General features: G+C 39.4%; 1 protein-coding gene across 3 annotated transcripts in view; it reads right to left on the minus strand.

Moving 5' to 3' along the window:
* The window catches only part of fam135a (family with sequence similarity 135 member A), a 121,471-nt gene that overhangs the window by 32,595 nt on the left and 63,177 nt on the right, over positions 1 to 25,699 (minus strand). The window contains exons 10-15 of one of the 3 annotated variants that reach the window (XM_073056495.1): positions 18,899 to 18,976; positions 18,582 to 18,631; positions 15,226 to 15,384; positions 14,053 to 14,126; positions 8,848 to 9,002; positions 5,044 to 7,258 (exon numbers count right to left, since the gene is read on the minus strand). In XM_073056495.1, the coding sequence (XP_072912596.1) occupies positions 5,044 to 7,258; positions 8,848 to 9,002; positions 14,053 to 14,126; positions 15,226 to 15,384; positions 18,582 to 18,631; positions 18,899 to 18,976 (2,731 nt within the window). The remainder of the gene's footprint in view (positions 1 to 5,043; positions 7,259 to 8,847; positions 9,003 to 14,052; positions 14,127 to 15,225; positions 15,385 to 18,581; positions 18,632 to 18,898; positions 18,977 to 25,699) is intronic. The other 2 variants (XM_073056497.1, XM_073056496.1) reach the window with 2 other exon arrangements.

Genomic DNA, 25,699 nt, shown 5'->3' on the forward strand with positions numbered 1-25,699 from the left:
CCTAATTTCCTTCTTAAGCTCCTTCCTAGTAGCCTTATAATCTCTTAGATCTCTAACATGATCTAGCCCTCTGAACCTTTTGTAAGCTTTTCTTTTCTCCCTGACTAGATTTATTACAGCCTTTGTCCACCACGGTTCCTGTACCCTACCATAACTTCCCTGTCTCATTTGAACGTACCTAGACAGAACTCTACACAAATATCTCCTGAATATTTGTCACATTTCTTCAGTGAAGGAACCATGGAGTTCTCCAAGATTTGGGCATTAAGATCAATGCTTTTCTAAGCCTCAAATGTCAGGACCCCATTTCCAAATCTATAAATTTCACAAACTTGGAAACAAAGTGATCTACAAGGAAAGTAATAATAATCAGAGCAAACACGAGGAAATCTGCAGATGCTGGAAATTCCAACAACACACATAAAATGCTGGTGGAACACAGCAGGCCAGGCAGCATCTATAAGCAGAAGCACTGTCGATGTTTCGGGCCGAGACCCTTCGTCAGGACTAACTGAAAGGAAAGATAGTAAGAGATTTGAAAGTAGTGGGGGGAGGGGGAAATGTGAAATGATAGGAGAAGACCGGAGGGGGTGGGATGAAGCTAAGAGCTGGAAAGGTGATTGGCGTAAGTGATACCGAGCTGGAGAAGGGAAAAGATCATGGGACGGGAGGCCTCGGGAGAAAGAAAGGAGGGGGGAAGCACCAGAGGGAGATGGAGAACAGGCAAACAACTAAATATGTCAGGGATGGAGTAAGAAGGGGAGGAGGGGCATTAACGGAAGTTAGAGAACTCAATGTTCATGCCATCAGGCTGGAGGCTACCCAGCCGGTATATAAGGTATTGTTCCTCCAACCTGAATTTGGATTCATTTTGACAGTAGAGGAGGCCATGGATAGACATATCAGAATGGGAATGGGACGTGGAATTAAAATGTGTGGCCACTGGGAGATCCTGCTTTCTCTGGCGGACTGAGCGTAGGCAGCGAAACGGTCTCCCAGTCTGCGTCGGGTCTCACCAATACATAAAAGGCCATACCGGGAGCACCGGATGCAGTATACCACACCAGCCGACTCACAGGTGAAGTGTCGCCTCACTTGGAAGGACTGTCTGGGGCCCTGAATGGTGGTGAGGGTGGAAGTGTAAGGGCAGGTGTAGCACTTGTTCCGCTTACAAGGATAAGTGCCAGGAGGGAGATCGGTGGGAAGGAATGGGGGGGGGACGAGTGGACAAGGGAGTCGCGTAGGGAGCAATCCCTGCAGAAAGCAGGAAGGGGGGGGGGGAGAGGGAAAGATGTGCTTGGTATGGGATCCCGTTGGAGGTGGCGAAAGTTATGGAGAATTATATGTTGGACCTGGAGGCTGGTGGGGTGGTAGGTGAGGACAAGGGGAACCCTATCCTGAGTGGGGGGGTTGGTGGATGGGGTGAAGGCAGATGTGTGGGAAATGGGGGAGATGCATTTGAGAGCAGAGTTGATGGTGGAAGAAAGGAAGCACTTTTGTTTAAAAAAGGAAGACATCTCCTTCGTCCTGGAATGAAAAGCCTCATCCTGAGAGCAGATGCGGCGGAGACGGAGGATTTGTGAGAAGGGGATAGCATTTTTGCAAGAGACAGGGTGGGAAGAGGAATAGTCCAGGTAGCTGTGAGACTCTGTAGGCTTATAGTAGGTATCAGTAGATAAGCTGTCTCCAGAGATGGAGACAAAAAGAACAAGAAAGGGGAGGGAGGTGTCGGAAATGGACCAGGTAAATTTGAGGGCAGGGTGAAAGTTGGAGGCAAAGTTAATGAAGTCAACGAGCTCAGCATGTGTGCAGGAGGCATTGCCAATGCAGTCGTCGATGTAGCGAAGGAAAAGAGGGGGATGGATACCCGTATAGACTTGGAACATGGACTGTTCCACAAAGCCAACAAAAAGGCAGGCATAACTGGGACTCATATGGGTGCACATGGCTACACCCTTGGTTTGGAGGAAGTGGGAGGAGCCAAAGGAGAAATTACTGAGAGTAAGAACTAATTCCGCTAGACGGAGGAGAGTGGTGGTAGAGGGGAATTGGTTAGGTCTGGAATCCAAAAAGAAGCGAAGAGCTTCGAGACCATCCGGGTGGGGGATGGAGGTGTATAGGGACTGGACGTCCATGGTGAAAATAAGGCGGTGGAGCCAGGGAACTTAAAATCATTGAAAAAATTCAAAGCATGAGAAGTGTCACGAACATAGGTGGGAAGAGATTGAACGGGGGGGGGGGGGGGGGACAAGACAGTGTCAAGGTATGCAGAAATGAGTTCAGTGCGGCAGGAGCAAGCTGAGACAATAGGTCTACCTGGACAGGCAGGTTTGTGGATCTTGGGTAGGAGGTAGAAACAGGAAGTGCAGGGTGTGGGAACTATGAGGTTGGTGGCAGTGGATGGGAGATCCCCAGAGCTGATAAGATTGGTGATGGTATAGGAGACAATGTCAAAATGAATCCAAACTCAGGTTCGAGGAACAACACCTTATATACCGGCTGGGTAGCCTCCAACCTGATAGCATGAACATTGACTTCTCTAACTTCCGTTAATGCCCCTCCTCCCCTTCTTACCCCATCTCTGACATATTTAGTTGTTTGCCTGTTCTCCATCTCCCTCTGGTGCTTCCCCCCCACCCTTCTTTCTCCCGAGGCCTCCCGTCCCATGATCCTTTCCCTTCTCCAGCTCGATATCACTTTTGCCAATCACCTTTCCAGCTCTTAGCTTCATCCCACCCTCTCCGGTCTTCTCCTATTATTTTGCATTTCCCCCTCCCCCCACTACTTACAAAAGTAATAATAATGTTCAAGGAAGGAAAAGTGACCGATCAAATTCAATGCTGAGCAATGTAAAATATTATATTTTTGAAAGAAAAACGAGAAAAGGCAACAATTATACAGGTACAATTCTAAAAGGGCTGCAAAAACCTGTATAATTCATTTAGAATGGAATGGCAGATTGAGAAAATAGCTCAAAACATACTGGATCTGGGCTTTACAAATGGAGGTACAGAGTTCAAGAATAAAATTATTGTGATGCACTCATCTCAGGCAATGAATCAGCCACGACTGTGATAATATATCCACCTCTGAGTACCACACCTTTTCAAATATATGAAGACTTGCACAGGGTGCAGATTTGATTAACTGAAATGATTGCACAGATATGAACTCTGATCCATCTAATTAAATTGAAGGAGCTCAGTTTGCTCTTTTTGAAACAAGGAGGCTGTGAGATCTAATAGATCTATTTAAAATTACAAGGGTACAGAGGCTGGATAGAGAGAAACTGTTGTCTCTCAAAGCTTGAACTCAAGCTTTGGGACATAAAGGTGAGTGGCAAAACAACAAACAGTGACATGGGGACATTTTGTGTTCTTTTCACACAAGAGATTAGAGTTGAATGCACTGGCAGACATCATGGAGGAAGATTCAATTGTGGTTCAAAAGATCACTGGACAAGTATCTGAAATGAAAGTTTTTGTAGGGAGAGGTGGGGAGTGGGTCTCACTCTTTAAACTAGAGTGGGATTACTCTTACAATAGAGCCTGTATAAATTCAATCAGCATTCTGTGACAAACTCAGAGTTGTACAACAATTTGATTCACCCTGGGGTATCAAAAGAAGGGTATGGAGATATTACAACAAAAGCAAATGTATCCTGTGGCTAGAGATTTTTGTTTCCCTGTGAACTGAGATTATCAGCGATGGGACAATGGAAAAAGTTTGCAAGTATTGATGCAGTCACTTATCAAGATAACATTGGATGAATAGAGATGGTAATACAATAAAGATGAAGGCTGATTCCGTATTTATGTTGTCCAGTCAATAGCATATTAATGACAGTGGAGAAGTTTAAGACAGATCATTCAGAATTACTAAAATTACTGAGGGTTAAATGTGATGTGTAAATGCTTAGAAGTGCAATTGTACAATGACATTCTTACAAAACTGTACAGGAAATGAGTGACATAGGAGGATGGTAAGATTAACAATATTATATTGAGGTTTGAAACAAAATATAAAATCTTGTTCACACGAATGTGTTCATAACTAGGGATCAAACAACAGAAGGGTGTAAGACAACAAACAACTAGGTGTGAAAAGGACGATAAGTAAGTAGAAACCAGAAGACTCTTTCTGATGAAGTGTCTTGACCTGAATATATATGCTTGCATTTCTTTTCATCTGTCCTCTCTGGCTGATTTACTTCAATCTTACGTGCCATTTATCAACAGTCATAGTATTCAGTCCAATTGTCTTGGCTTATCCATTTAATTTCTGCTCCTTCTATTTAATGCCTGTTGCAAATTATTAACATTAATGCAAAGATGATGTTCAAATCTTCACTCACTAAACATCCATTTCAGTAGTCAAAGGATTCTTTATCTATCTTTTCTACTTGTAATACAAATTTAATATGTAGCTTCCTCAGATGCAGACAAGATTACCAAGTTCCTATTATCTTTGAAAGATTGCTTGCTATTTTACTAGTTCCTTTAAACTCAACCAACTAAACCTGGTCCATTTAGCTATCTGACTCATTATCTAAGCAAGACCAATAATAATTTATCTTTTCAAAGAACCGTAGCCTTAAGCCTTATTCTGAAGTTCATATTTTAATGCCTACTGTAAAATTGCTAATCTTACGTATCTAATCTTACCCGTAATGGTGATTTTACACTGAATGGAGAATATTAACAAGTTCCTTCTTAATTTGTTTAATTTTGCATTCCATTTTGTTCTGTACCAGTTAGTATGTAAACAGCAGGGTCTCACAAAGAACAGTAAGATACATGACTGATTCTGTGTGACTTAATGAGGGATAAATTCTGACCAAGTTGCTGTCAGAACTCCCCTGCTGAACTCTGAAAAGAACTAGAGATCTCTGACATCCCTGAAAGGACAAAGTCATCTTGGTTGAATGTGTTGCTCAAACATTCTAAAGTAATGTATAATTATATGTTTTAAAGCAAATTTGTGAATAGGAATAGAGTTCTCTGATTGCAAAGAGAAAGACCTATGAAAAAACAAACTACTTACATGTGCATTTGTTCTTTTGAAGCAGCATCCTCATACCAGGAAACTGATCCAACACAGCTCGAAACAGCACTGATTGGTTGTTTTGTAATTGCTTCAGGTTTACTTCTAGAAGATGGTCCACTGATAGATGGGGAATCTCTGACAACTGATGAAAATGATAAGCAAGTAGGAATGCATGGCCCTGGCAAGCTTGCTCCTGTAGTATGATCAGCATTAATTAGCTCAGATCTGACTATATAATTTCCATCACACACAACATCATTGTCAGCTTCATAATAGCCATTTTCTATCATTTCTTGTTCCTCTTCATCTTCTAGTTGTGCAAGAGTAACAGGGCCAAAAGTCTCCTTTTGAGGACTCGTGCGCCAGCTGCCACCACCACCAGGACTAATATCAGAAAGATCGGTACTGCTTCTTGATCCAAAATAATTCTCTACTAATCCTTGCTTTACAATGTCAATGCTGCTGGTAGCTGAGAGGGTTGCCTGCACACTACCTTCCGCTTCCTGAAGATCTGGAATTTCGAACACTTGAATTACATCTGCAAGCTCTTTTGTTTGCAATTCTGGATCCACACTCTGGCCAAACTCTGTCACATCTGAAGTAGGACAGCTTGGTTCATCAAGATGAATAACTTCGGAGTTCAGTTTAATTATATGTTTTGTGGTTGCTTTCTCTAAATTGAATACTTCAAAGAAGTCTTGAATCTCTCTACAACTATTATCACAACTAATATCTTGTTGTTGATTGTTGGTTTTACTTTCTTGTCCAGCAACACAGTTATAAAATTCATTAGAAATTACAGAAGCATGAGGAGCTGATTCTGTAGACCCTGAACATTCAAAGAATGTAACACTTTCTTCTTGAACTATGACACTGGATTTTTTTATTTCTGATTTGAACTGGTCTGCTTCAGCTAAAATGAGCTTAGGTTGTTCATTGTTTGCTTGTTGAGCAAGAATGGTAGCAGTTTTCAAACTTTCATCAACTGGTTGTGCATCATCATCCTCATCCGATGGTAAAGAATTTATAGAAGTCAAAGATGATTGTATTTCACTTACAGCACTTGTACTCTCTGTACAGTGGCTTTCAATTACATTCCTTAAACTTAAATCTGGTTTTAGTAGCAGCTGCATACAAGACTTTTCATTAAGTGCAACTTTTTCCAAAACTGGCTCAGAGACTAAATCTGAATCTGGTTGAAATGCAAAAGAACTCGGTTCACTTTCAATGCCTGAATCTGAAATTCTGGAAGAAGAGCAAGTGACTATAACGTCTGGCAATTTAACAGCATCTCCACTTACTACCAAATTAAAAGACTTTGTACATGCATTTGGCACTGTGCTCTCAGATGTAATAGGATGTAGTGGATCATTTTCCAACAGTAAACAAGTAGGTTTAGAATCCAGGAGCTGAGGTTCAGGAGATAAACAAATATCTTGATCATAATTTTTAACAGGGATCTTGGGAGCTGTTAAGATGGTTACTTTTTCCCCTTCATACGTGCATTTAGTTTGTGGCTTGACTTGAATACATTTGACTCCTGATGCTGGTGCTACTTGCTGGCTATTTAAATAATCAGATGAATTTTCAGTCGCTCTTGCACCTGAAGCCTCAGGACCTGCCTGGAATACATCTAATGAAGCAAATGTGCAAGATTCTATTTTGCGATTGTTGTTGCAACCAAATTCATTGAGGTTTTTAGCTTTTATAGTCTCTGTGTTTTTTTCCATACTTGCCAGAAGAGGTATCAGTTCTTTATGCTGACATAATAACTCACTATTTACTTCAGACCTATCATCGAGTTGTCTACCTGTGGGTACCTGCCCATCTTTTGGACATATTGAAAGCCCGTCTTCAGATTTACTGCTTTCCCCCAAGTTTGAATTTTTTAAGCACTTATAGCCAACCAATATCACTGAATCCTTGGAATTCTGTTTCACTAATTTTTTGCTGTTATCAGACTTAATTGTCTTCTTAAGTTTTACAGCTTTTACTTTTGATTTGCCGTGTTCTTCAGCTTTTGTCTTATGCTGTTTTGTCAGCGGCTTCTCACTGTCTGTATGTTTAACATGGTAGAGGCTTGCTGGTCTTGCTCTAAAATCGGGACTAGAAATACTTGAAGAGTTACAATCTCTTGAGTCAGATTTTTCCAATTTGACAGAAAAAGACGATCTTCTTAAGTTCTGAACTCCGCTCCAGGGAACATCCAAGTCTTTCAAAGAAACAACAAATCAGAAATTCATAAACCAGAGATTTCTATTTAATTATGAAGCATTACAAAATATTTCAAATTCATTGCTATAAAATTTGAGTGAAATTTCAAAAGGGCTACCTACTAAACGATATTTAAGATTTATTCAAATCTTGAATGCAATAAATACAGAATGTAGCAGGAATTCAGAATTGACGTTACTGTTAGATGCACCATTACCTTATTGATAGATGGAGGAGGGTCAAGGGGCTGATGAGGCTACTCAATATGAAATGGTGGAATATGGATGATAATCATGATGAAATCATTTACTATAAACTGACATCAAGATCAGCACAACATTATGGGTCAAATGGCCTGTCCATATCTCTACCATTCTATGTTTGTTCTGTAACTGTACTTTTGTGTATGTTACAAGGATTAACACCAATACAGGAAAATGGCACATAATGAATGCCGTAATAATGATCACAAACTGTATTTACATTTCTTATATTCTAAAAAGAAACAATTCATCACAACGGTTAAGATTTCATTTGGATTATTTACAAACCACTCAATCCTGTTTGAATCTAACTTGTAAATAAGTGTTTCAAATCCATAGGAAATCTAGTTCAGTTAAAAAAAAAAACAAATTTTCAAAATATTATATAAACTAATTGGAATAAAATTTATTAGTTGAGGGATAGCGATAATGTTTCAGCTCTATTAGACCACATTTGGAGTATTGCATTCATTTTTAGTCACCTTACTAAAGGAAGGACGTAGCAGCATTAGAGAGGGTGCAGATGAGATTGACAAAGATGTTACTTGGATTAGAGATCATATCTGATGAGGAAAGGTTGAGCAAGCTGCGGCTCACTTTCAGGAGCAAAGTGGTATAAGTGGTGACTTGATAGAGACCTGCAAAACTGTAATATCCCCATTTACTCTCAGGAAACTCGAAGGCTCTTCAAAATGGAAAAGAAGTACTTGGGATGGTATTGAGAACTTCAGGTCAGAAGAACACACAAACACTGTTGAAAGTGGCAAAAGGAGCACAAACTACCCATCTGCCTGTGTCATCAGATACCACTTTGACCCCATCTGTTGTTTCTACACTGGCCTCAACAATCAACTAAGAACTCACAGAAATAGTGCGGAAGTACATCCTCAATTCTAAAGCTTCACTAAGGTGTTTGAAGTGTGTCCCATAATTGAATAGAGTGTGGGAAGAAGAGGTGACTTCACACTGACCTCCGGCTGAAGATTAAAAAAGCAGAGCTTTGAGGCAGTTTTTGGAGGTTGATTTGTGCCTAATCAGTGAACATAATTCATTATCAAGGGAGAATAAAATATGGCAGGTGCAAGTAGAGTGTTCATTGTGTAAGTGGGCCAGTGTTAGAGTGGGGAGGCTTTGACTTTACAGTCTTGGGTGAATTTGGTAAATTTCTTCTTCTTTATTCTTCATTACTCATCTGTTAGGGTACGATCAGTGCAGTGAAAATGTCTCTAGGGGCTGTATGATAATTAAACTTGAACTTGAACTTAAATGCCATGAAAGTATTAAAAACTAAAAAGCGCCATCAAACTGATTAAATATTTTTTACCTTCTGGGAATGAATCCAAATATCGATCCTCAAAGATAATGGGCAGTGAGCTGAAGTCACCATCTAGTTCTGCACATTCCACGGGAAGAGGTGGAAGGGAATTAAAATAGGTAGAATTTTTTACAGCGGCAGCCATATGCCCATGGCTTTGTGCACTGAAATTACCCAAAAATTGTATACATTAAAGGTGAAATAACAGAGATATTTTCAGATATGTTAAGAATACAATATTCTCGGCAAAAAATGAGCAGTCAGAAAACATGACTTGTTTTAAACAGCATATTAAACTAAAATACTTATAATTGTGCTATTAATCTTTATAGATTGATAATGTTTTCAATCTATACTTAAATGCACACTTTTAATTCACAAAGAACTTTACAAAACTGATACAAAAATATCCCAAAATTATGGAGTATTTTACTTCTTAATTTCAAAGATTTAATTAAAATATGGCAGTTCATGTTATATAATATTCTTGACATAGCAGCAGAAGTAATTACCTGACCCTTTAAACTATTTGCCACTTAATACAATCATAGCTGATCCTCTATGTGATTTTCCTGCTCTCTAACTGTACCTCTTGTACTTCTCTAAAATTATAATTTTACCTTAATACATGAGTTTCTAACTAATAATAAACACAAGTGATTTTGCAGATGCTGAAAATCCAGAGCAACACACTCAAACTGCTGGAGGAACTCAGCAGGTCAGGCAACATCTATGGAAATGAATAAACAGTCGACATTTCGGGCTGAGACCCTTCATCATGACTGGAAATGAAAGGCAAAGATGCCAGAATTAAAAGGTGGAGGGAGGGGAAGGAGGACAAGCTAGAAGGTGATAGGTGGAGCTAGATGGGTAAGGGAGAAGGGATGAGGTAAGAAGCTGGGAAGTGACAGGTGGAAAATTCAAAGGGCTGAAGAAGGAATCTGATAGGAGAGGAGAGTGGACCATGGGAAAAAGGGAAGGAGGATGGGCACTAGGCAGGTGAAAAGAGGCAAGAGGCCAGAATGGGAAATAGGTGAGGGAAGGGGAGGGAAAATACCAATAGGAGATATTGATGTTCATGCCATCGTTGTAAGCTACCTAGATAGATATGAGGCATTGCTCTTCCATCCAGAGTGGCCTCATACATAGCAGAAGAGGAAGCCATGGACTGACATGTTAGAATAAGAATGGGGATAGGAATGGGAGTTGGTCAGTGCAAAATTATGTTCCTTGTGGGAGGAGTGGAGGTACTTGACAAAGCACTTCCCCAATTTACGCTGGGTCTCACCAATGTCAAGGAAGCCGCCTCAGTCACTCCAGATACAAAAGACAAGCCCAAAAGATTCACAGGTGAAGTGTTGACTCAACTGGAAGGACTGTTAGGAGAAGTGAATAGAGGTGACAGAGTAAATAATTGGGCATTTCTGTTGCTTGCAGGGATAGGTACCAGGAGGGATTAATGAGGAGAGAGAAATCCCTGTGGAAAGTGGAAGGGTGGGAGGGGAAGATAAAGATGTGCTTTGTGGTAGGGTCCTGTTGAAAATGCTGGAAGATGTGGAAAATGATGTGCTGGACATGGAGGCTGATAATCTGGTAGGTGAAGACAAGAAGAACTGTTTAGATGGCAGGAAAATTGGGTGAGCATGGATGTCCAGGAAATGAAGGAGATATGGGTGAGGGCTGCATCAATGGTGGAAGAAGGGAAACCAGACTCTTTGAGGAAGGAGGACATCTCTGATATCCTGGAAAGGAATGTTTCATCTTTGGAATGGATGTTGTGGAGACAAAGGAATGAAAAAATGGAACAGCTTTTTTACAGGCGAAGGTGGGAAGAGGTATAGTCAAGGTAGCAAACACGAGGAAATCTGCAGATGCTGGAAATTCAAACAACAACACACACAAAATGCTGGTGGAACACAGCAGGCCAGGCAGCATCGATAGGGAGAAGCGCTGTCGACGTTTCGGGCCGAGACCCTTTGTCAGGACGTCCCAAAACGTCGACAGCGCTTCTCCCTATCAATGCTGCCTGGCCTGCTGTGTTCCACCAGCATTTTGTGTGTGAGTCAAAGTAGCCATGGGAATTGGTAGGTTTATAAAAGATATCATTAGTGTGTCTCCAGAGATGGAGAAAGTGGAGAGAACTGTTAGAAATGGACCAAGTGAATTTAAGGGCAAGGTGAAATTTGAAGACAATTTTGATGAAATTGACAAGCTCAGCATGAATGGGTGCATGAAACAGCACAATGCAGTTATCAAGGCAGTGCAGAAAGAGTAGGGGAGCATTACCAGGGAAGGCTTGGAATGGATTGTTCCATGTAGTCAATAAAAAGGCAGGCGTAGCTGGAGCTCATGTGGATGATCACAGGTACCCCTTGAGTTTAGAGAAAGTTGGAGGAGCCCAAGGAGAAATTATTGGGGGTGAGGACCAGTTCTACCAGAGGAAGGAGGGTGGTGGTGGAGGGGGACTGGTTGTGTCTTTTGTTAAGAAAGAAGTGGAGGGCTTTAAGGTTTTTTTGATGGGGAAAAGTACTATATAGGGACTGGACATCCAATGTGAAAATGGGGTGATTAGGGCCAGGAAATTCAAAATTGTTAGGGAGTTTCCAATTCAAGTGGCTACCCTCAAAGCCAATATACCTTTTTTTTTTGTCTTTCAGCAAAGCACTCGTCCTGTTATTCTTTGTAAAATAAATACTTTGTAAAGTTTTTAGAGTAATGGACTGGACAGAGTAAGTACACAAGCTTTTGTTTTATGAAGTGATCTCTGAACAGATCATATGCTGTACAGCAATCCAGCTGTTGCCTGACAGATTCAGTGACTCTGGTTCAATCCTGATCTTGGGTGCGGCTTATGTGGAGTTTGCATATTCACCACAGGATACACTGATATTCTGATTTCTTCCTACATCCCAAAGGTATGCTGTTTTGTTAAAAAGCATTGTACAATTACACTGTACAATAAGTAATTGGCAAAAGAATAAAAAATAGGGGGAGTTAATGGGCATGTGAGAGAGAAAATAAGTTGCAGAGCAAGAAAAAAATAAGGATTATTCTACCAAAAATGTGATCAGACTTGATGGACTGAATGGCCTCCTTCCACATTGCAATAAATAAGTAAAAAGAAGAATGTATAACCATCTGATACTGTTCACTTTTAAAGCTCAAGAGAAAAATAGTGAAGTAAACTTCAGTAGGAAGACAACCTTCCCATCTCTGATAATGGAAAAACAAGTAAAAAATATAAGCATTGTGTTTGATGTTCCGGCATTTCTCCCAAAAGTTTTGCTATAATTATTGATCAGGTAATTGAGGAAAGTTATACGTAATAGAGGAGGCCCAGACAGAGCAGATGGAAAGAGGATGTTTCCAATAGTGGGTGAGTCCAGGACCAAAGAGCACAGTCTCAGAATACAAGGGTGTCCCTTAAGGCAGAGATGAGGAGGAATTTCTTTAGCCAGAGGGAGGTGAATCTATGAAATTAATTGCTACAGATAGCTATGGAAATCAAGTCACTGGGTATTTTTAAAGTGGAGGTTGACAGGTTCTTGATTAGTAAGGGCATGCATCAAAGAGTACAGGAAGAAAGCAGGAGAATGAGGCTGAGAGGGAAATTAAATCAGCCATGATGGTATGAAAGAGCAAACTTGATAGGCCGAATGGTCTAATTCTACTCCTTTGGTAATGCTGATTCAAATATTTCTAGGTAAACCCTATTTGAACAATTAGAGGTCTTTAAAACTAGACTATTGTTGCAATATGCTTTATCTGTCTTTAAGAAGAAAGATGAAGCTGTTGATGTTAAAATCCACTTGCAGGTGTATCCCAAATTGTTGTTAGATACACCTCCTATACTCCTTGATGCAGATTGATTTTGATGGCACAATACTACTGTGGTGCACCACTGGCTTTTGGGTTGGCCTGGTGACGGAAGCCATTGAAATAAGACTAGAGAATAAGAATTTTTACGAAGATGAAGGCCTCATTCCATTAGAACTGAAATTCGGATGCAAACAAGGTAGGGCAGTGAAACCTGATTGGTTGAAGACTAATCAATCAGGAGATATCGATGACAGGGGTATATATACCACTGGACTAGATGTGCCGAGGTATCATTCCTAATGAAGACGGCAGTTTGTTATCAAAACGTTGGTTAAAATTGATACCTGTACCTGCTGGAAGCTCAAGAAGAACTTATTTGTCGGATATGTTGGGAAAGCATTAGATCCTTTTTCAATGTTTAGTTATGTTTGCTTCTGGCATGATCTTCATGATCTATGTCATGTAAATTATGTTTAATTTATACTTTTCTTGTGAATGATACTTATGTGATGCTCTGTGCCTGTGTTGCTGCTACAAGTAAAGTTTCCATTGCACCTGGATATCCATGTACTAATGCAAATGCAAATAAACAGTGATTTTCTAACGGATGAAAACTGCTGTCAACTGTCAACTCAATCGCATTTGCAACTTCTCAACAAATTGTGCCTGACTGCATTTAGGCATAAAATAATAAGCAGCAAGGAGCATTTGTGACACAGGAGTGTCTGTCAGTGACCTTGTTCAGCAAGAGAGCATCCAATGATCTACCTTTGACATTCATCGCAATACCATTATCAGGTACCAGCAACTTGCAGGTGGTCAGGTGGTCACCAACGACCAGAACTTTATCTTGTCAGTCATGACAACTGGGGGGGGGGAGGTGAGAATATTTGACCATTCAAATGGTCTATTTAATTTATAAAGGCAAAATATCTCTAGTGCATGGAATGAATCAAGTTAATTTTCTGGAAAAACATATTTTGAAAAGAACCTCAATAAAAACTGTTTTCAATCTGGCTGTATGTAATGAAATAGGTTTGTTTAATAATTGCATGGTAAAGGATTCTCTACAGAACATTGATGATTATAATATGATAAAGTTTGAGGAAAAAATTAAATCCAGTCAAATGACTTAAACTTAAATAAAGGCAACAGGATAAGTGTGAGGGCTGGCTAGATAAATTTTATTGAGAAATCATATTAGACACAAGAATAGCAGTGCAATAAAGCCTGATGTATAGAGGCATTTCATTATATGAACTCAGTTACACATCACAAACTGCCAGAAATTCTGCAGCAATAAAATGAAAAGTGATTATTTCTTAGTGAAAATAAAAAAATGTAGAATCAGGTGATTGTTTTCTTGCTTTATGAAGAAACTCACATATTACTTACTGCAATTCTTGATATGCTAGGGCTGCTTGCCTTGGGTGCTCAATGCAGAAAAATGCTTCTGAAAATCTTCTTACCTAGCCAGTTGGACAGATTTAGAAGGATAAACTGCAACATCATTATTTAGTTTATTTCACCAAGTCCAGAATTAAGTTTTGTGCTTGAAGTATATAATAAAGTACTCTTGATAAAGAGTTTTAATAGTAAGTATGTTCAAATTAGGTGCAAGGACAAAAGCAGAACAATATTTATATTGAACAGTAGCCATCAGTTCGAAACTTTTCAGATGAAAGACATATCACTCGCAGGGTTCTTGAGGTCAATCTTAATCCAAAGTAATCTTGACAAGTCTGTCATTAAAATATTCAAACACACAAATGACGGAAGTAGTAAATAACAAGGAAAATAGGAAAGATATTCAGAATGATATGCATTTTAGGTATGTGATAGGTGTGTTTTAAAGTGGGCCAATGTAAACTAATGCTATGGCAACACGGAACTGAAAAATATAAGGATTAAATATAAGTGATTCACTAATTTATCCAGAAGGATATTGGAAGATCAAATGTAAAGGGACATTACATACTTAATGGCAGGACCCATTAACATTGTTGATTTACAAAATATTCTTTGGATCCAAGTCCATAGCTCCCTGAAAGTTGCTGCACAGGAGGATAGGGTGATAAAGTGTATGGAATGCTTCCCTTCTGCACTCTCTCCAATGGTATGGGCTTGATATATTAAATGCCCCCCTTTTATGGTAAAAGGGATAGAAAAATATGTTTTTAAAACTTAATATTAAATGAGTACCAGAGTGTCAGTAGCCCATTATACTTCTCTCTTGAAATTAATTGGCTTTTCTAATAAACAGAATTTTGAGTGAGATTTGTTACAGAAAGTTGAAATATTCTTTCATCCAGTTTGACAGAATGTGATATACCGTACAGGAATCTGAAGTAGAAAACATTCCAATACTTATGAACTCCAGCTAGTGATTATTGAAAAGGGAATGATGAATATGAGAATGGGACAAGTGAATCAAGTTTCACTCTGCTCAGGCCAATATTGACTGGTTAAACCAAACAGTCCATTTCCATGCTGCAAACTTATATAAACTGCGTTTCCCTAATTTGAAATTAAAAGTTTACACGAGTAAAGGTAAGACAGCATACTTACTCGAAGCGCATGATGTTCCTTTGCTAACAACGCTGAAATCTCTTCTTGCAGTGACACAATCTCTAAAAACTGTGCCCAAAGAGCCATCAACAAAGAACAAAGTTGTGCAAGATCCATGTTCACCCACTCTGGTAGCTCATCAGGATTTTCCACTTTTTGCTGGAATTTCAAGATATATATTGTGAGCCTTAACAGATATTTTAAAAAAGAAAACATGAACTTTGAAAAATAACATATTCATTGGTTCACAGAACTGCAGCCCTACTTAAAGGGGAAATAGATCACTTTTATTTTCTCATTCTTCTACAATTACCATTCTTCCCAGTCAAACAAACTTTATTTTGCAGGTGAAGTAATTCACAAAAAGAGAAGCAGATTAATTTACCTCACTATTCTCTAATAAGCTGACAATGCAATCCATACACAAATGTAAAAATGTGAATGCATGAGATATTAATACAAAAATAATCAAGAGGAAATCTGCAGATGCTGGAAATCCAAGCCACACACACATCAAATGCTGGAGGAACTAAGCAGCCAGGCAGCATCAATGGAAAAGAATATAGTTGACGTTTCTGGCCAAGACACTGCATTAGGACTGATGAAGGGTCTTGGCCCGAAACATCAACTGCTCTCTTTTCCATAGATGCTACCTGGCCTGTTGAGTTCCTCCAGCATTTTGTATGTGTTACTTAATACAAAAATACTTTTATTTGGAATTAAAACATTTAAATTGAAATTACTGTCTTTATTGATGAAGATGAAGAGTAAGCCAATAAAAAATGCTTATTTAGGTTTATTCTACATTTTTACATAATTCGTTGAAGTTTTATTGAATTCTGTTGCTCTTTCTTTCGTAAACACCGATAAATTTGCTACAATAATTCTGCAATGTAGTTTGTAATTCTGAAGCTGCCATTACATATTCACACATCAGAAAGCACATAAATATATTAGAAAATTCAAGTATTATGTATGATATACATGCTTTTTATTCAATTGATCTAGAAATACATATTTTTCATCGTATTTAAGACTATAATACATTTTCCAGTTTCTCAGATAGAAACATAGAAGCATAGAAAACCTACAGCACAATACAGGCCCTTCGGCCCACAAAGCTGTGCCGCAATATGTCCTTATTTTAGAAATTATCTCAGGTTACCCACAGCCCTCTATTTTTCTGAGCTCCATGTACCTATCCAGGAGTCTCTTAAAAGACCCTATCGTGTCCGCCTCCACCACCATCACCGGCAGCCCATTCTATGCACTCTTTACTCTCTGCATAAAAACTTACCCTGACATCTCCTCTGTACCTACTTCCAAGCACCTTAAAACGGTGCCCTCTCATGCTAGCCATTTCAGCTCTGGGAAAAAGCCTCTGACCATTCACACGATCAATGCCTCTTATAATCTTACACACCTCTATCAGGTCACCTCTCATCCTCTGTCACTCCAAGGACAAAAGGCTGAGTTCAATCAACCTATTCTCATAAGCCATGCTCCCCAATCCAGGCAACATCCTTGTAAATCTCCTCTGTACCCTTTTTATAGCTTCCACATCCTTCCTATAGTGAGGTGACCAAAACTGAGCACAGTACTCCAAGTGGGGTCTAACCAGGGTCCTATATAGCTACAACATTACCTCTCAGCTCCTAAACTCAAACTCACGACTGATGAAGGCCAATGCACCGTATGCTTTCTTAACCACAGTGTCAACCTGCGCAGTAGCTTTGAGTGTCCTATGGACTCGGTCCCCAAGATCCCTGACCCTCCACACTGCCAAGAGTCTTACCATGAATACTATATTCTGTCATTATATTTGACCTACCAAAATGAACCACCTCACACTTATCTGGGTTGAACTCCATCTGCCAGTTCTCAGCCCAGTTTTGCATCCTATCAATGACCCGCTGTAACCTCTGACAGCTCTCCACACTATCCACAGCTCTGACAGCCCTCCATACTATCTACAACCCTCACACTATCCATTATTGCTATTCTACACACTATCCACCAGATCTAGTAAAAAAAATAACAACTTTTTAAGGCTGATAGAATATGACTTTTCCCATTACAATATATGTAATAAGTCTGACTTAAATGTTGGAGTGTAGGTTTGGATCTCTCCTGTACACCTACAAGTGCTGTAGTGAGTTAGGACTGAACTTCTATAGCTTTAAGATCTGTGTAAAATAATAGTTTTACACCAGCTGCTCGATATCAAGACTTAAAAACAGTCATGCTGACCTACTTTCACAGTGTAAATCTTGTGACTGAAAAATGACAGAAAACACTGCAGATTAAGGAAATCTGAAATCCAAAAGGAAAATGCTGAAAAATACTCAGCAGGTCAGGCAACAGCTGTGGAAAGAGAAATAGTCAACATTTTGACTCTGTGATTCTTCATCAGAAATGAGAACAACAAACATAAAAGTTAGCTTTTAGTAGAAGGTAAGGGAGGGTTATATAGAACAAGGGGAATAGCTTAAAGGCAGTAGGTTCCAGCACTTAAGTTCTAGCTGGTCTGCATAACACCTTGTTGAATAGCAAGATTGGGGAAACCTGTCTGGCAGGTCAGTCTTAGTGAAGCAGACTGTATTTTTCATTTTCCCTTTTCTTCTCATTAACAACATATTACACACACCAAGCAGCTTCTGAGCTGGTAATTGTCATTGTAAGACCACTTCAACCCTTCCTCTCACAGATGTTCTCTCTCCTAGTTTCTATCCCACTGAAAACTACATTGTATCTTTCTTTCTAACTTGGCCATGGACAGTCCAAAGCCCAGCAGTGAAAGGAGGAGGGTTAGGCATGGAACCAGCAACCCCATCCTGTAGAATTCCAGTGCTACAGAAATGCCAACAGAATCTACCAAGACCTCATCCCTGGGAGAGTAAGGACCTTTGCTTAGATGATGTATAGATGGGCTACACCAGCACTGAAAGATTGGCCCAGGACAGAGGACCCTGGTGAGCTGTTGTCGGCAACCTATGCCCCAGTAGGAGTGATGGGCATAAAAAGGCAAATTTTTCTTTCTCTTAGCTTTGACATTGAGTCACAGGCCTAAAAAATTGAGTGTTTCTTTTTCCATAGTTGCTGCCTGACCTGAAGTATTGTGGCATTTTTCATTATTACTTCAGATTTTTTGCATCTGCTTATTTTCATTTTTGGTTATTAGACTTACACTCTTCATTAATAAATACAATGTATTCTCTCAGGGCAGACCTATTCTATAGTTCAAAACAAACACAAATAATAATAAAAGCAAAGGACAAACTCTTCAAAAGACTTTAGTTTGTGAAACTGAGACAATAATGTCTGCCAGGTCAAAGCTGATTGTATTAGGCACGTACCTTTATCTGTTTACAAAGATCTGCAAGTCTAGCATCAACATCAATCTCCTCTGAAAAATAAAGCCTACATTAAAATGCAATTAACTATTCGAAAAGCAAACACCATAAAAATAAAATGTTAAGATGTATGTTAAAATTTGATTATTGGAATTCAAAACAAATCTTTAAAATGCATTTTAAGAGATTCACACAATTTTCTCTCAATTGGATCATTGATTGCATTGTAATGTACTTTTTAAAATCAAATTAATTATTCTGGAACAAAATCATCTACAGAAGACGATGAAGATTTACTGTGAGAAGTTACATAGACATACCTATTAAGGCGTCCCTCTGCGCTCTTGGATATTTTCTTCTGAGAAGTCGTTCATAAAGGACCTGCATGTTGGTCATGGCTAGTCATAGGATTGTACACATGTGCTTGTTACTTAACCTCTTTTAAAACTACACCCTATCAATTTGTCTAAAGATTAGTTATGGAATTGCAACACTCAAATTGAACCACCACAGTCAAAGCTTTCAGCACTTAAAATTTATTATGTGAGCTTGAGCTATCGTTCTTGTAATATCAAAGCCAAGCAAAAGATTAGCAGACATATATAAACAAGAATTTATTAGTTCAGTGTTTTTCTGTTAAGGATTCTCACAACAGTACACTCAGCAAATATTCACTGTAATACAGTTCTCTAAAATATACAACAACATATAAATGGACACATTATAGAGGTTTGAGAAAGCCAGCAGCCATAAACCATGCAAAGAGTATTAGAAATTAGACCCTAAGACATTCTTTTTGAATTCACAATTAAAAGGGTAATTGAAAATGGCAGTATTAGCCATAATAAAATCAACAATAAATTTTCGTGTAGTTCATGGAACTGAAGTCACTAATAAACTACGATTTCAAACAACATTTCAAAGTTGCATGCTCCTTTAAGATTTATAGCCTGTTGTTTATAGGTTTAGGGGTAATTTTTATTGAAAAAGATCACATCCTATTGTTCGGACAGTGCTGAAAGAGGTTTCGCTTGGTGATGTGTGTAAAAAGACATAGTAAATGTCTGTCATGAAAAGATAAATTCTTCTTCTTCCTGGAGTCTAGCCAAATACCACTTCTATCCATAAAATGTTACAACAAAGTGTTCATCATATGTCAGCTCATCTCAATCTTCCTTGCCTGAGCTTTGCAATGAGGCGAGTTTGATGTCAAGACTGTGAAGTATTTGGCTTTCTGCTCCACCGTTGTACTCAGCACAGAGTTGAGGAAAAGCACCCAAAGAACTGAGATGGACTTTACAATCAGCCCCTCAATTACTCATCAGCCATGGTTGATATATTGTATGTTATGCAGCTCCATTTATTTGAATAGAACTATCAACATTGATTTAAACATGTAAATTCTTTCTTGTTTTATATTAAGAATTACAAATTCATAGACTGTACAGTATAGAAACTGGCCCATCAGCCCACCTTGTTCATGCTGACCTCTTTGCCCATCTATTCTTAGGTTACCTGCCTGCATTTAGAATTGAATTTGTTTGCCTTGCCTATTTAAATGTCTGTCTAATGCCTCTTAAACATAGTAAATGTATCTGATGATGCCATCTTTCTGGCACTTAATGACTTTAATTAGGTTTATATTATTTAAATGCAATTTTACATATTCATAATTTGAAATATATTGAAAAACAGCTCAGAAAGATTTTAAATGTCACTTGATAATCAACTAAAACAGTTAACAATATCTTTTAACATCAGCAAGTTGTCAAAAGATCACAAAGGCAGTTCAGGTGTGGATCCTCCAAGTGAGTCACAGATGCCAGTCAGAACCCATTCATCTTCCTGAGATGACTACTGAAATGTGGTTTGAAGGAGCTTTGCGCAAGTGGGGCAACAAAAGATAAATGCAATAAAGCCTGCATCAATACACAAAGATGAGTGAGTGTGAGTTTGGCTGGACAGCCAAAAGTAAGGATGAATTAAGTTTTTTTTAAGTACATGAAAACATTTCAGCAAAATATAATGAATATTGCAAATCTGCAACATCAACAGAAATTGATTTAAATATTCACAGACCATGTAGAACCCGAGGACAAAGAAGCAGTTAACGTTTCTGGCCAGTGTAAAAAGACAAGGCTATTTTATGAAGGTGCAAAAGGATCAAGCAACAAAAACAATGCCCAATACAGGGTTGGATGAAGAGGTAATTGGCTGAAATACTGCCCAAATTAAGGAAAATGGTTCACCATCTACAATGTTGTCCACAGACTTGTTTTCAATTATTTGTCAAGATGTGGCAAGGCCACCAATGTTTACCCATTCCTAATCGTTCTTGAAAAGGTGATGGTAAGTTGCTTTTTGAACTGTTTCCAACCTTCTGGAAGTATCTACCAGAATTTAGTCACAGCAAAACTGATCAATGAAGAATGCTCAGGATGATGTAATTAATGATGTTCCTATATAGCTGCTTCCCTTCTTCTGGGTGGAAGAGGCCATAATTTGGAAAATGTTGTTGGATTGGTATTGTGCTGAACTACTGAAGAAGATAGCATTTATTGCAACTTCCATGTAAAGGTAATAGAGGAAATTAGAGGCACGATACTGGGGTTTGATGGATAGGGTAACAATTAATTTGGCTTGTTTCTCCTGGATAATATTGAACTTCTTGAGTATTATTGGAGCTGCTCCTGATTTGTGCTTTATAGATGGTGGAAAGGCTTTAGGGTGTTCTGACTTGCTCATGAGACACACATCTATTTATGTGGCTGGTCCAGTTGGGCTTTTGGCCAATATTCTTCCCTTGAAAGATTAAGGTGAGAAAATCAACTACGATTAAAGTTAGGCGGTTAGTGATGGTCAATGCCTAGTACTTCAACAGCACAAATAGTGTCTGTCACTTATCAGCCACTTCTCTATATTACACATGGTCTCATTGTATAAAATCAATGACTGCATCATTTGCTGATGAGCTACAAATGGAAATAAAGAATATTCAGTCCTCAATGAATGACCCCAATTCTGACCTCCATACGGAAAGTCTTTCATTGAGGAAAGATCTTAAAAGAAATTTGTCCTGCAAAACTCCTGTACTATAGCCTTTGCAGGCTTTAGAATGGAAAACTACCCACACTGGTAGCACAATGCCTTCTCCATGCTACCAGGGTATTTAGACAATGGGACAAACAACTCTTCAGCCAGTCAGGTTGAAGAATCTATAATCAGCCATGAAGACTTTAAACTGAATAAAACAAATTGTGACATGTAATTCAAAATAAAATCAAATGCATAAAAGCAAAACCCTGTAAGTGGTTTAGCGTTATATCCCATAGGGTGTTGATTTGTAACAGCACCTGATGGTCCTCCTACCCGAATACTTACTGGTATGTGCACACTCTTCTTTAAAAAAAGATAACCACTTGGGCTCGGCATTGTGCATTGCTATGCCGAACACCTGGTGCCGGTCCTTGGCCTTGCTAACTCTGCACCCACCCAGTCTGGGCAGGGTAATTGAGAGAAAACATAGAAAACCTACAGCACGGTACAGGCCCTTCAGCCCACAATGCTGTGCTGAACATATCCCTACTTTAGAAATTACCTAGAGTTACCCACAGCACTCTACTTTTCTGAGCTCCATGTACCTATCCAGGAGTCCCTATCGCATCCACCTCCACCACTGTCGCCAGCAACCCATTCCATGCACTCACCACTGTCCGTGTAAAAAACTTACCCCTACATCTCCTCTGTACCTACTTCCATGCAGCTTAAAACTGTGCCCTCTCATGATAGCCATTTCAGCTCTAGGAAAAAGCCTCTGACTACCCACACGATCAATCATCTTACACACCTCCATCAGGTCACCTCTCATCCTCCATTGCTCCAAGGAGAAAAGGCCGAGTTCACTCAATCTATTCTCATAAGACATGTTCCCCAATCCAGGCAACAGGCTTGTAAATCTACTCTGCACCCTTTCTCTGGTTTCCACATCCTTCCTGTAGTGAGGCGACCAGAACTGAGCACAGTACTCCGTGGCGTCTGACCAGGGTCCTATATAGCTGCAACATTACCTCTCAGCTCCTACACTCAATCCCATGGTTAATGAAGACCAATGCTCTGTATGCCTTCTTAACCACAGAATCAAAGAGCATAGCAGCTTTGAGTGTCCTATGGACTCGCCCCCAAGATCCCTCTGTTCCTCCACACTGCCAAGAGTCTTACCACTAATAATATATTCTGTCATCATATTTGACCTGGGTTGAACTCCATCTGCCACTTCTCAACCCAGTTTTGCATCCTATTGATGTCCCGCTGTAACCTCTGATAACCCACCACACTATCCACAACACCCCCAACCTTTGTGTCACCAGCAAATTTACTAACCAAACCCTCTACTTCCTCATCCAGGTCATTTATAAAAAAATCACAAAGAGAAGGGGAGGTCTCAGAACAGATCCCTGAAGCACACTACTGGTCACTGAACTCCATGCAGAAAATGACTCTGCCTTCTGTGGGCAAGCCAATTCTGAATCCACAAAGCAATGTCCCCTTGATAGATAGATAGATAGATAGATACTTTATTCATCCCCATGGGGAAATTCAACTTTTTTCCAATGTCCCATACACTTGTTGTAGCAAAACTAATTACATACAATACTTAACTCAGTAAAAAATATGAAATACATCTAAATCACTATCTCAAAAAGCATTAATAATAGCTTTTAAAAAGTTCTTAAGTCCTGGCGGTAGAATTGTAAAGCCTAATGGCATTGGGGAGTATTGACCTCTTCATCCTGTCTGAGGAGCATGAATCCCATGCCTCCTAACTTTCTCAATAAGCCTTGCATGGGGTACCTTATCAAATGTCTTGCTGAAATCCATATACACTACATCTACTGCTCTACCTTCATCAATGTGTTTAGTCACATTCTCAAAAAATTCAATCAGGCTTGTAAGGCACAACCTGCCTTTGACAAAACTATGCTGACTATTCCTAATCATATTATGCCTCTCTAAATGTTCATAAATCCTGCCTCTCAGGATCTTTTCATCAACTTACCAGCTACTGAAGTAAAACCCACTGGCTGATAATTTCCTGGGCTGTCTCTACTCCCTTTCTTGAATAAGGGAACAACATCCACAACCCTCCAACCCTCCAGAACCTCTCCTGTCCCCATTGATGATGCAAAGATCATCACCAGAGGCTCAGCAATCTCCTCCCTCATCTCCCACAGTAGCCTGGTGTACAACTCGTCCGGTCCTGGTAACTTACCCAACTTGACGCTTTCCAAAAGCTCCAGCACATCCTCTTTCTTAATATCTATATGCTCAAGCTTTTCAGTTCGCTGTAAGTCATCCCTACAATTGCCAAGATCCTTTTCTGCAGTGAATACTGAAGGAAAGTATTAATTAAGTACCTCTGCTATCTCCTCCAGTTCCATACACATTTTTCCACTGTCACAATGATTGGTCCTATTCCCTCACGTCTTATCCTCTTGCTCTTCACATACTTCTGAAATGCCTTGGGGTTTTCCTTAATCCTGTCCACCAAGGCCTTCTCATGGCCCCTTCTGGCTCTCTTAATTCATTCTTGAGCTCTTTCCTGCTAGCCTTATAATCTTCTAGAACTCTAACATTACCTAGTTTTTTGAACTTTTCATTAAGCTCTTCTTTTTTTCTTGACTAGACTTACAACAGCCTTTGTACACCTTTGTTGCTGTACCCTACCATCCTTTCCATGTCGCATTGCAACGTACCTACTCAGAACTCCACACAAATATTCCCTGAACATTTGGCACATTTCTGCCATACATTTCCCTAAGAACATCTGTTCCCAATTTATGCTTCTAAATTCCTGCCTGATAGTCTAATATTTCCCCTTACTCCAATTAAATGCTTTCCCAACTTGTCTGTTCCTACCCCTCTCCAATGCTATAGTAAAGGAGATAGAATTGTGATCACTATCTCCAAAATGCTCTCCCACTGAGAGATCTGACACCTGACCAGGTTCATTTCCCAATACCAGATCAAGAACAGCCTCTCCTCTTGTAGGCTTATTTACATATTGTGTCGAGAAACCTTTGTGAACACACCTAACAAACTTCACCCCATCTAAGCCCCTTGCTCTAGAGAGATGCCAATCAATACTTAGGAAATTAAAATCTCCCACCACGATAGCCCTGTTATTATTACACCTTTCCAGAATATGTCTCCCTACCTGCTCCTCAATGTCTCTGTTACTATTGAGTGGTCAATAAGAAACACCCAGTAGAACAAACACACTTCAAATCTTGAAGAGGATGGATTTCAGCAGCAGAAGACCATGAACATACATTCAGTGGCTACTTTATTAGGTACAGGAGGTACCAAGTAAAGTGACCACTGAGTGTATACAGACTGCTTTTATACTTGTTTCCATTAACATCTCATTCCTCACAGTATATCTGAAAAACTGAGTGAATTAATAATGCAAAAAGAGGTTTAAAAATAAAGTTTAAAAGAGTTAAGAAATTAGACAGCAACAAGAGAGGATTAAATAATGTTAAAATAGATAAATGAGTAATTTCAAAGGAATCAAGAATTATGGGGTCCGGGAAGGGAACAGTAGCCAAGAACAGAATTGTCATAGTGATTGACAGAGAGGCTATTGTGTTCCTATCATGTTCTACAAAGGGTAAAGATCAGGAATTTCCTTTTGTAGCTCCTGAGGACAATGACACCTTTCCATGCATTAACTCTATAGGTTATTATTGAGTGTCCTATCATTCTAAGTTCAGAAGTTTAGCTTTCTCACATTACAACCACAGTAATAGTGGTTTAGTTGCACACAAGAAAAAATCTGCAGATGCTGGAAATCTGAGCAACACACACACAAAATGCTGGAGACACTCAGCAGGCAAGGCAGCATCTATGGGAAAAAGCAGTTGACTTTTCGGGCCAAAACCCTTCAGCAGGACCCAGTTTCTGAATCGAGAGAAATAGGATGGCATATAGTACTGTGCAAAAGTCTTAGGCACATATATATATAGCTAGGGTGCCTAAGACTTTTGTATAGTACTGCATTTGACAACATGCAGGTGCAGGCACACTTAACCCTGATAAACCAGGCAAGGTCATTTGATTCC

Source organism: Hemitrygon akajei, chromosome 9 (genome assembly GCF_048418815.1).
Source record: "Hemitrygon akajei chromosome 9, sHemAka1.3, whole genome shotgun sequence".
Lineage (NCBI taxonomy): Eukaryota > Metazoa > Chordata > Chondrichthyes > Myliobatiformes > Dasyatidae > Hemitrygon > Hemitrygon akajei.